Raw genomic sequence first — 12,572 nt, forward strand, 5'->3', positions numbered from 1 at the left:
AAATCAATTCGAACCTTTGATCGCCTTCGCAGTGCTCCCTTTCCTTCAATGCCTTGCACTGCGAAAACTATGGTGCAGCAGGGCGTGCCCACAATGCTCCGCCTATAAAATGTGACCGTGGCCCCCAGTTCAAACATTATTTTGCATGTTTACGAAGATGCCACTATTACAATTTTTCCACCTACGACACGCCAAACTTGGAGGCTATCCTTCAACTTGCGGTTGAGTTCGCGGTGTCTCATCCCTTTGCTGTACTACAGTGTACTAGATAGCTACGCATGGCTGTGTTTTCTTGCACCGAGTGACCAGTAGCACATTTCCTTTCGCACTTGTCTCTATGGCATTCACACAGTTTTCGAGGGTTGAATGAAATGTCATCTTTATGTTCGCTCGTGCGAGTATGCCGGCAGTGCCCACATCGGGTAAGTGATGGATGCCGTGCTGTGGACTCCTGTATAAAGCATTCGTAATGTAACGACTTTCCACCATGATGGCGACACACCATGAAGGCATGAAACTTGGAAAGCAGACTGTTCCAGTCAGATGCTGGTGCTCAGGCTGGCTTGCCATGCGTCTGGAGCCATGTCATGCACAGAGACTGATCTGAGCATGTGGTTGTCCTCAGCGAACCACAGGCTCGTCACGGCTCTCCGTGGTGGCTGTGGTATCTGTGCTATGCAGCAGACGTAGCTACACGCAAACTGTAGTAGCAACATTTACTATGTCCATGGAAGGGCCGGAGTTCACGCTCGTGCTCATGTGCTCCAGTCTGGCTGTGCTACGTGGTGTGGACCGGCTTTGTCCTGCATCAGCTTCACTCAAGGATAGTCGCCACATCCAAATTGTGCATTTTGAAGCGCTCTGAATGGCTCAATACTAAGTGATGTCTGTCAAGGAGTCAAGCCAGGAGTGAGCGCGCTCTGGCATGCGTATGTGTGGTCTGACCTTAAGTTTTGCATGGTTCGAAGCTAGTTGAGTGTACAAAACTAATCGAAATTAATGAGACCCGACGTCCACAGCACTGATAAGTAGTGTGGCCAAAGGTTAACTCCTACGCGAGCAGCCACAGCTGAGCGTGAGCAGACCATAGTCTGCTTCTTCCAGAGGTACGTAATTCTTATATAAATTCAAAATGCAGATTTGTGATTACTTCAGCCTCTTTAGTAAATTGCATCAATATACACAGTAACAGTAGGAAAAAGCACACTGATCCAAATACCCTTCTTCATTGATGTTTGGTATTGGCCAATAGCAGCCATCTATGGGAACCTGCTAAATGACGAAATATGGTAGCTGCTGGCAGCTTCGAAAAGAGTGAGGAGAAGGCTTTTTTTTTAAACGAGAGTGTATGAGAAAGAGGTAACTTCGCGCTCTACTTGTGAGCTCCACGCACTTCACATGACTGCATACTCTGGCTGAGCTGTTCACAGCAGCGTAAGCTATTCGTGGACTGCGGTTTTTCACCAATCTTGAGGGGTGGTTCAGGACCCCTTTAAGAAATGTTTACTGGTGAGAGAGCTTTTGGTTTCTTTGCTTCTGTATTTTTATTGCTGAATTGCCTTATTTTAAGATTAATTCACTAGATTGTTTTTGTGCTTGTCTGAAGTTGTTAAGTATGGTGAACTTTTCAAGATCGCCCACATGAAAAGTTCATAAAACTTATGATAAATTTAATTAAGATATATTAAAATCTCATGCTAAGTAGCAAGAAACTGAGAAACTTAGAAATGTAGGCATCAAATTTTCGAAGCATGCTTGTTTTAAAAATATTGTTTCACTCAAGCTTGTGTGTACAGCATCACTTTCAACGAGAATTCAATACATTGCCCACTCCCATTTATGCCTCAGAAGTGGGGTCACGTTTGATGGTTTTGGAAGGTAGGAATGCTCCATCTGCTAACATTTTGAATTTGCATCCATGTTGAAAAAGAACAAAATAACAAACCATTGCTTGCATAGGGCAGTGATACTTGGAAGCTAAAGTTTGAACAAAGCTCTGAAAATGGTGCTTGACAGCAACAACAGTGAGACGGGTGCGATTTTGTAGGTGAGGTCGGTGTCTTGGCAAAGGACATGGTAAGGGCCAGTGTAAGGCGATAGTAGCTTTTCCGAGAGTCCGACCTAGCACATTAGAGTCCAGAGAATTACAAGGGAACCTGGCAAGAAACGAGTAAGTCGGTGCTGCTTATCGTAAAGTGTCTTCTGGTTGCAATGTAGCTAATTCCTCATGGGCAACCTGGCAGATGTGATCAGCTCAGGCAGTGATGTGGGCATAGTCACTGGTGGGAGCAGCAGAAGGCAGCAGGTTATTCATGAGTAAGGCAGGATCACGACCAAACAACAAATAGAATGCAGATAAACCGGTCGAATCATGCCATGATGAATCATAAACAGACATCACGAATGGCAGGCTCATGTCCCAATTGCAGTGGTTGGAAGAAACATGCATCGACAACATGTCTGTGAGCATGTAATTCAGGTGTTTTGTTAGCCCATTAGTCTGGGGTGGTAAGCTGTGGTGAGCTTGTGCCGGGTCACGCATGATCCAAGCATGTTGACGACCACTTTGTAGAGGATTTACGGGCCCCTGTTCATAAGGGGTTGTTTAGGAGCACCATGTTGAAGGGTGACGTGCAACAAAAAGTGCGTGAGGTCAGTAGCACAGTTAGTCTGCGTGTGATGGCGTGTTATCACATAATGGGTGGTATAATATGTTGTGGCATTGACTCACTCGTTAGCAGAGTGATACACGGGGGATGGGGTCAAGCAACTCAAGGTCAACGGGACAGAAGGGCACATACGAGATGCCCCTGAGTTGAAGGGGACCACTAGGGAGTAGAGAGTACTTGTTCCGGCATTTACAGAGATCCGGCGAAGCAACATACTGGTGCACAGGCCGGTACATGGTAGGCCACTAAAAGCTGCAGCATGTGTGGTCATATGTGTGAGAAACTCAGAGGTGACCTGTTGTTGGTATGTTGGGCAGTTACGGTCAGCTGCAGATGTTTCAGAATCGCAAGGAAGAGTTCTGGGCTGTAAGGAAACATACTGTGGCAGTACAAGATGCCATCTCAGAGTAAAACATGCGAAGGTTGGCATCAGGGTATGAAGAGTTTAGCCGGGCAATGAGTTGGCGCAAGGTGACATCACGCTTTTGATTATTTCCGATATGACTGAGATTCAAGATCTGCATAATACAGGCTGTATACGCCTCGTGCACTGCCTATAGAGGCGCCACTGAAAGCCACCTAGCGGACGCTTCCAACAGTACACGCGGGAGCAGTAGCAGACGACAACCCTTTGCAGCAAGGATGGCTGAAGTTCGCGGCTGCGATACCCGCTCAGGCCAGGCTGCTTCTTCTGCGGTGACAGCTGTAGGGAAGATGCTGACCTCTGTGCGAGCGGGTATGAACACGAGCGGGTATGACAACATGGTCCACATACGTGCAAGGTGTGTCCAGCAGACAAACGCCATGAACCCCATTTACATGACGTGGAGCTCATGTTCACTAGCTGATAAATTTTGTTGAGTGATGCGATCTCTCGATGGTTTTCTTTAATTCTACCCTTGCCGCAATGCTGTTTCTGTACCTGAATAATAAGCACCCGTCGTTAGTGCAGACTTATATCAAACAAATCCGCACGGTGCAATCTCTGCATATGCCATTGTGATTTTTCTGCCGATGAATACATGTGACATCGCCGAATAAGTGCAGTCCAAGTCACCTCAAGAAGAGTAATTGCCAATTTATTGATGGAAACGCGTACACTAGCCAACGAAGTCGCCAAACACACGGGTTAATAAAAGCGCGTGTTAGTGCTGTACCGCCGATGCAATTCTGCTGCATACGCCGATGAACTACCGTTCCCGCTGCAGTTTGTGCAATTTTAAATTCCCCAAGGGAGCTGCTTGGAAACGTACAAAGCTAAAGACTGACTAACTTTTCAGTACTTTTTTATATTACTAGAGAGATGTGCCACATGATATATTTGAAGACAGAGCAGCGCCAGTCAAAGTAGATGAGCGCTGGCGGCAAGGCCCGGTTTAGTCGTCTGCAGCGTAAGTATAAGAAAGAATTCAGTTGAGTACAAAACTCGCATGCAAGAAGGGACTACGCTGTGAAACAAACAAATCACTCGGCGTGTTAAGTTTGCTCAGGCAGCATCGAGGTGTGATGACTTCCCAAACAGGACGTGAACTTTTCAGCGAGAAATAGAACAAAAATACCATATGCAGCAGCTATTAGCAATTCTCGCCCTGAACTACCTATTTTCTAAACACATTTCCGAAAACTCGAACAATATCTAAGATGCCCTCGGGCGAAAAGAATAAAGCTGTTAAAGAAGCACTTCCTTGGTATCATTCCGATAAGACACAGCGTGATTTACCCTTTACAAACAAGGCAGGGTGAAAACTTCGCAGCTCAAAAGAATCGACAAGAGTTATGCATGGAGCAACTAGCAACAGTTAAACATGTGCAAAGCCACGCATAAAATAGATGTAAAAACATGAAGTGCGCGACAGCTGGTGCGAGGATTTACCGCGCCACATGAAACCAACAATTTCAGTTCTTGCAAACTTCAGTAGCTTTAACATACAACGCAATGCGCTCGTGCAGTCGTGCTGCCTAGCTAGCGCAATGCGGCAAAGAAGCGGAAAACAATATAAGCGGCAAACAGCATTCCGAACTTTAGCGAAATGCCTTTAAACCTCATGCTGCACTGCAGACGAACTTCGTTGCTCACGTGGCTATGATCGAGTGGAAAAAGAACACCGACGAGACAAAGGAAAGGATGAGAACAAGAAATTTCCCTTCGGAGCGACGATCCATTTTTGCTACCGTTGCTCCCGCTGATGAGGCTTCGCCGGGAATGATTAGAACCGTATCGCCGGCACGTTTTCACCGGTATTTGAGCCCCCCACCCTGCAACAATTCTTCTTCGACATTCCCTGAAGCTTTGGCCACCCCACACGTGCGAATGGTGTTGCCTATCTTGCTCTGAAAACGTGAATAAGACAGAGAAGCACGATCAACGACACAACAAACTACGGCACGCGCCAGGCTCCTCTCCCGCATATTCTGCGCAAGGCCGCCACCAGTGGCGCGTCCGTCGGCGTGCACGGCGCGTATAGTGTTACTGAATTCACAGTCACGTGGATCCACGAGGTTTCAGTTTCAGTTTATTATTCTTTAAATACAATGACTGGGTAAGAGGCAATATACAGACGAAAGTCCCAAAGTCAAAGACTGCAACTGGACCCTCTGTTAATAATAGCAATGGAGAGATGTATTAAAGATGAGCAAGCTAAGTAAAAGAAACAAACACAATCGCGAAAAATACGACATAGAAAAATTAAATCAACGAAAACACAGGGCAAATGGTCCACTTGCTGATGTGAGTAGCCATATTTGCAGACAACAAAATAAAAGTACTCCTGAGCTTGTGAAGCTCTTTTAGATCGTCTATTTTAGTCTGTTGTGTCCACGATGATGTTGCGCAAAACAGTGTCTATGCCATGGGCACTGGTGTTGGTGCAGACCTCCGTGGGAGTGTAGTCATCAAAGTGAAACAGAATAGGTGAGGATGCAAGCATAGTGATCAGCTTGGTGAAAGCTGCAGCTTGTGGTGCACCCCAGGAGAAAAGCACATCCTTCTTAAGAAGCTTGGTAAGCGATTGGGTGATAGTAGCAAAGTTGTTAATAAATCAGTGAAAATTCAAGTAGAGGCCAATGAAACTGCAAACATCATGGACAGACTGCAGTATGTGGAAATCCACAACAGCCTGAACTTTATTGGTGTCAGGTCTGACACTTGGAGCATCAGAAAAGTGGCCAAGGGCAGTAATTTAGAACCACTGAAAGACATTGCAACTGGCTTGAAAAAGTAGATGAGAACACAACAGGTTGTTGAGGTAACAGAGGCTAGTTGGCTATTTTAAACTGAGAAGAATGCAGTCCATCATTCATTTGAACGTCGCTGGGGCATTGCACAGACCAAGCACCATGACTTTGAGTTGAGCAAGACCATCTGTTGTTGTGAAAGTGGCCTTCTCCCGATCACTGTGGTCCAGAGCAGTTTTCCAATATCCTAAGCGGAGGTTGATGGAGGAGAAATGCTCCATACCTTGGAGAAGATCAAGCAGGTCATCATCTTATATTCATCTTTATTGAGACCTTGTTCAGGTGGTGGTAGTTCAACCATCTAAGCATCTTGTCCACTTCTTTCTGAATGACGTAGCGTTCAGTCACAGGGATCCAGTGTACTATACTTGTTGCATGCAGCTTACTATGGGAACGGGGAGGGAGGCTACATTTACTGAACTGATACATAGGACTGCTGACAATGCCTAGCACCATGTTTAGTCATTAAAAGTACAGTATAGTCTACTGTTAAAGGGAAATGCAGTTAGTATTCTCCTATCAATTATCGCTGAAGTAAAGGCACACATTTTTTATGTATGATGCACGCCAAATTGATTATGTCAGTCACTTCTTTGCAATAAAGGTGAAGGAATGTTCCAGCCAAATTGTCTGTACTACTGGTTCAGTGTTCCCTTTAACAGTGGATCATACTATACACTTATTAAAAAAAAAAAAAAAAGCCTGGATAGCATTTCTTAATTTTCTTTCATTTTTTAAATGTATCGTATATCACTGGAAAAATTGAAGATTCTCAGTGATCAACACAGCAGGGCAAATGGCTTTATTGTTTACTGCTACGTTTATTTATGTATATATTTGCTTCTAAAACATGCCTTTCCATTTGGACATCTTTTGGGTAAGGAACCCAATAGATGAAATCATCTCTATTTTCTGCAGTATTGAGACTGTCACATCGATAACTAGTGGACCAGATAACCAGTGGACCAATAAGGTTACAGATTGGGCACCGAGAGAAAGGAAACGCAGTCGAGGACGACAGAAGACTAAGTGGGGCAATGATATTAGAAAATTTACGCGCGTTAGTTGGAATCGGTTAAAGGCACAGGACAGGAGTAATTGTAGATCACAGGCAGAGGCCTTTGTCCTGCAGTGGACATAAAATAGGCTGCTGCTGCTGATGATGATGATGCAATTCTGTATATTCTGTTATTTGTGTGAGTTTCTGCAAATGGTGCGAGCTGAAGAAAGAAGCCCTGTAAGGCTCCTGCTGGAGCATTTGGCTCTTCCGGCAAGGCCTGAAATTAAGGGAAATTTGAAGTTGGATAGAAAACTACTAGCAGCAGCAACATGAGAGTAGGTGTGAGCCCTTGATTCTGTATGCTGCTTCATGGCCAACTGCACTTTCTCCATTTACAGTGGTGAGACGGATGCCGCTGTTGTGCAGAAGTTGAAGGCATTCCTGGATGAGATCATGCTGCAGCTGCTGGATGTGATGGAACAGAGAGTGGCTGCAGAGGTGAGCATGTCTTGGAACTGTATGTTGGATGTTTACATTGCTCTTACACCTGCACGTGTTAATAATGCATGCACTCATTTTATTCTTCTCTCCTTTTTACATCTAGTTTAGGGTAAAGGTAGGTATTGAGCAGCATGTTATATAGTATTTATGCATGCATGCATTGGACATTGCTTGCCTTTTGTGGCTGTAGCAAATGTGTCATGGATGCAGCAGGTTCTGTAGTACCCCAGGACTAGAGTAATTGGGCAAAAACGGGTGCTAGACTGCTTTTGTGTGCTTCCTGGTGTTGTCAGTCTTAGTGTGGAGCCATTAGACAAATCCCATATGTGCTTGCGGAGATGTGGTTTGTCTAATAAAAGAAAAAGTTCGTGGAACATGAAGCACTCACTAATTTGCAGCACTGCAACACCCAGTGGTTCTGCTGTCAAGCCTATGCTTGGCTTTCATATAATGGCTGCTGGGATCTTGCTCAAAGGCATTTAGGTGAAGCTGTTTTGTATCTTGGGTGAGTTGCATGAAGCGATGCTTGAGATCTGCCATGGTGCACTACTGCTTCACTCCATTGTAATGAGTCATGAGCTTGTTTTTCTTTTTCTTTTTATTACATGCCATATTTCTGGCAAAGTTTTCTGTGGTTTGGCATGGCTGGCACACTACTTATAATTTGTTGCTGGTGATTGAGAGCAGCATCATGCGCATTTGGGATTGGCTGTAGATTTTGCAGTGGCATAATTAGGATATAATTACAGTGCTACTTTCTGTTACAAGCTTGAGGTGAAAGCAAGCTCTAAATTTCATGGCTGACAGTGATGTATAAGGAACTCTAAGAACTGACAAAGTAAACATGCTACACTTTGATCTTAGCCGATAGGCCAAATGTATGTTATGAACACCAGAAAAATAGGTAAACGCTAATCAAGACATACAGAATATTATTGTATGCTCATTGTAACATCATAACAAAGGAAAGAGGGAGATATGAGAGATCAGGTCATTGCAGAGCTGAGTGAAAAATTCTCTCAGAAGATTAGTCTGTCATGAAGCAGACAAAACTTCATGACATTGAAATGATGACTAATTGAGTGCATTGTGATGGTTGCTGCACTGTCAATCATCATAACCAACTCTAAGGAATGAAGAAATGTCATGTGAGAGCTGTTGTATGGGCATCCTGCCAGCACGGAACGATGTACCAAGTGCAGTGTTAACAACAGACTGGTTGCTGGGATGTTTGGTATTGCACTGATGAAGTTCAATGGATGCTCCCAAGCTTGAATAACTTCTTTCTCTGCCTACACATTCCCTGTCATTTATGTAGAGTGCAAGTAGCTCATCGTTGGTCACTGATAAGAGAACAACAGCATTTAAGATTTTTAGTTACTTACTTTTCATCCAGGTGTGCTTAGAACACACCATTTCTGTTCTGGTTCCAAATGTTCTTTCACTATTGTACTATTTTACGATATTGCATCTACTTATGGGTCCACAATATCCTTGACTAATTCGTAGCTCTCTATCACAAAAAGAAAAAAAAAATGCAATTTTAGTGTATTCTGGCCATATATCTATAAATCAAAGCCTCTAGAGAAAATTGCATGATCTTCAGTCAGCCATTTGTTACATAAGGGTGTTTTAGATTTTGCTCACCCAAAGTTAGGGAATGCAAACAGCTGCGCATACATGAGTATGCAAGCACAGCATCAGGTTGCAGGTAAGCAAAGACGCTTGGATTACCCAATTTCTAAAACTCCCTATTACGTGAACTTTTTGAAGTTAATAGTGCAAATACAGAAGCATGATTGCTATTGCTAATTACTTAGTGGGGTTATGCAGAGCCGGCGTGTCGACAACAGTGTGCTGGTGAAGGCTCTGGACCGGTTCTGCCAGAAGCTGCAGGCGTTGACGAAAATGATGCCTGCTGCCGATTACAGCCAGCAGTCAATCCATATCGTGGAGCAGGCAGCACGAGACCAGTGTGCATTTTCACTGCACACACTGAGGCACTTTTTTGCAGAGCGACTGACAGATGTGCGGCACAACCTGGCCCTGCCGAGAACCGTAGGACAGGACAGTCTCAGCCTGGCTGACTTGCATGCCGGCTTGCATAACCTGATCCTTGACCAAGTGCAGTCATTGCTCAGGGGTCTGAGGGTGAGTCGACTTGAAATGAAGCATTTAGATTGAACTAAAAGTTAAAAACGAGTACGAATTCATGGGGACAAGAAAAGGCATAGGAGAAGTCTTGAATGTAATAAAAGTGCTCTTTGGAACTTTTACTGGTTAGGCAATTAATGATGGGGTAGTAACAATTTATTAGAATATGGGAGTGTAAAACAATTTTGGTTCTCATTAGAAGCAGTCATTCTCAGAGCAAATAAATAATTTTTCTTTAGTTAGTATATTGGCCACGAGGACATAACAAGTGTCACTGCCTGCTGTCAGCACCTGAATGATGCGTAAGTTGGATTACGTGATGGAGTGTCTGCTTCAGCACTGTCAAGTGCACCATTTTTCGTTAAACTGCTGTGGAATTTTGGCTAATTGCAGCTTTACGCAACAGCGCTTGTTTTTTGCCTTGATTTGAAAGTTTTATATGCTGTGTCAGAATATCCAGTGTGTCTATGTGACAATATGTCCCAGGTTTTCTCTATGCACTATCGCAGAAATAGAAAGCACGGTAGCTTCTACAGATGCTCAATGGTCGTTAAAACCTGGTGGCACATTTTAAAGCATGCATTGACATGTAAGAAATAAGTTTTATTCACAAGTGTGAAGCACTTGAATATGTGAAGCGAGATAAGCATGACTAATACAGCCAGTCATGTGTGTGGCACAGCGACATATCCCATAAATGTTTAGTTGGTTTGAACATGTGAAGGGATCTTTTCGTAGATGTTCCAGATTTATTGGCATGTTTTATCATCTTCTAACTTTATTGCTTTCACCCGTGTGCACATGCCAGTATTGCATCGTTCTGTTCAAACAGACCGATATCAGACCGATATCACAAAATACAGCTTTATTATCTGCATCACCTTATGCTGCAAGTATCTTCCTCACTTAATTTACGAACAATATATTTGGTCGATGAATCTCTGTAGTTGCTTTCTCAAGTTTTATCGCCTGTACAATGCAAGGCCTTCAGGTTCAGCGCGCACCTTTATTAATTTCATACATAAGCGTGGCGTGCCGCTTAGTCGTGTGTCGTTCACATGAGCCCAAGTGCACGATGATGGAGACTATAAAACTTGCTGCAATTTTCTGTTTTTTTTTGTGTGTAAAACATGAGCAACTAAAAAAGTTGTGCAGGAACCATCAACAATGATTGTCAATGTAAGTGTATAACCAAACGATTCAAGAAAGCTATTCCCCTTATTAAAGGAATGATGTGCTTGACGACATATGTTAGTTTCTGTGAGGACATTTAGGTAGTGTTGTTTCATTGAGTAATTCCATAGTGTTAATAGAACCAGCACATTTCTAGTGGTACTGTAGGTGGACAGGACGTGCATCTCAAAGAGCTGTGACAGTTGGCATTTAGCAATGAATCTGCTCTGCTACACAAGCACTTGTGCCCTTTGCACTGGCGCCATTGTTCCTACCTATGACTAGCAACCTCCGACCTCTGACCAAAAAAAGAAACAAGATAGTCAAAGAAAGCTTAAAAAAATAAGTGAAGTGAGGTGGAGAGTGGCCATATTTTTGTTTTGTACTGTAAAATTTGCATCGTTTTATCTCCTTATTATATCAACATCTTTATTTGCGATGCTGATTAAAAGGCCTGTCAAATGCTCCTTCATTTTTTTTTTCTCACTGTGGCTAACACCATCACCAATTGTAACTATGCTGTGTCTTGAATGCTCACAATACTTGACAACTACAGTAATTCCTCGTTATAACGAAATCACTTTACTCAACATGTCGCTTTATTCAAAATTTATTTCGTTCCCGACCCAAACGCATGCATTTTAAGCCACATTACTCGAAGCGCACGAAGAGCTTGACCCGCTTAGAGTGAAGTGGCGAGCAGAGGCATCACCACCACTCGGTGGCGGCGACCTTTTCATGCATGCAGTGCCAAGTTAATACCACCAACGAATGAGTCTCATGCAGGCACAGAACAGGCCACAAAAGTGCCAAACCCCTGACCGATGACTGCTAGTAACGAGTACCAAGCGAGTGCTGAGTGCTCCCAGCTGTTTTCTGCGGAGCGAACGAAAGCTGTCAAATTCCATGGTGCAGCGCCCACGAACCATTAATCTCGGACACAACCGCATCGCTGGTGTCCCCTGTGATAGAATCCACACGAAAATAAAGTTTTCCTGACGTTTTGCGATGCCAGAAAACCTCTTGGATGCCAAAAAGTGGCTAAAAGACCGCAGGCAGATTTGTACCGTAGCATCGCATGGCGAGCGCTTGATGAGCGAAGTTTTACTGCTCTAAAGAGAACTTTTTTCGCTGAAACGTGCCGAAAAGCACGAATGAAATGTTCCTCCGATTATAAGTGCCATGTTCGACGCGAGAAGCTACGTTAATAAATCGGGAAGACGACTTTGGGGAAGCTGGTCTAGAAATTTGTTTGCCTCTTGCCATAATCAGCCTGCATCACAATAAAACACCGCCCCTAGCTTCGTTGCACTTTTGACGGGGTAAATCAACCGATAACTTTCTGAAAAGACGAAAAATCCGAAGTCGCCAGCGGCGGGTCCAGCTGTCAACATGGCGAGTCAGTGCAAGCTGGTGTTTCCCCGGCGATTTTCTTGAGCCGGTCATGCTTGATTCGTGCCATCCAACTTTAGACAAATGGTCTAAATGCGTGGTAGGGTCATTGAATTTTGTTTCTAGACATTTGTCAGTGACGCGGACGCAATGGTGTGTGAACACCAGCACTCAAACCGTAGAATTAGCACAGTGTCGTCTACAACGGTGCGCCCAAAAACTCTCGTTTTGGAATGGAAACTTCACAGCTGCACACTTCGGGAAAAAGTTGCCCAGTGATCGTGCAAAGCCCCTACTGCAGAACCATTCAGTTTTCACGATCGCGCTGCGTACCAACAATGAGTGACTAATCGTTTTTTGGGTACAACAAACATAAACTCAGACTCGAGCCCTGGTATTTGCAGCACTTTCTAGCGCGATATTGTCGTAGTCTTGCGTCACCTCCACAC

The 12,572-nt window shown here is 44.1% G+C and overlaps 2 protein-coding genes across 4 annotated transcripts in view; one reads left to right on the forward strand and one right to left on the reverse strand.

Annotated features, from left to right (window-relative positions):
• LOC129380455 (uncharacterized) overlaps positions 1–12,572 on the reverse strand; it is a 142,070-nt gene that overhangs the window by 19,793 nt on the left and 109,705 nt on the right. The gene's annotated exons all lie outside the window — the stretch shown is intronic.
• Positions 1–12,572, forward strand: part of Vps51 (vacuolar protein sorting 51) — a 56,122-nt gene that overhangs the window by 8,975 nt on the left and 34,575 nt on the right. For both annotated transcript variants that reach the window (XM_050191071.3, XM_055061428.2), the window contains exons 10-11: positions 7,302–7,401; positions 9,238–9,555. In XM_050191071.3, the coding sequence (XP_050047028.1) occupies positions 7,302–7,401; positions 9,238–9,555 (418 nt within the window). The remainder of the gene's footprint in view (positions 1–7,301; positions 7,402–9,237; positions 9,556–12,572) is intronic.

This window comes from Dermacentor andersoni, chromosome 1 (assembly GCF_023375885.2).
Source record: "Dermacentor andersoni chromosome 1, qqDerAnde1_hic_scaffold, whole genome shotgun sequence".
Taxonomy (NCBI): Eukaryota; Metazoa; Arthropoda; class Arachnida; order Ixodida; family Ixodidae; genus Dermacentor; species Dermacentor andersoni.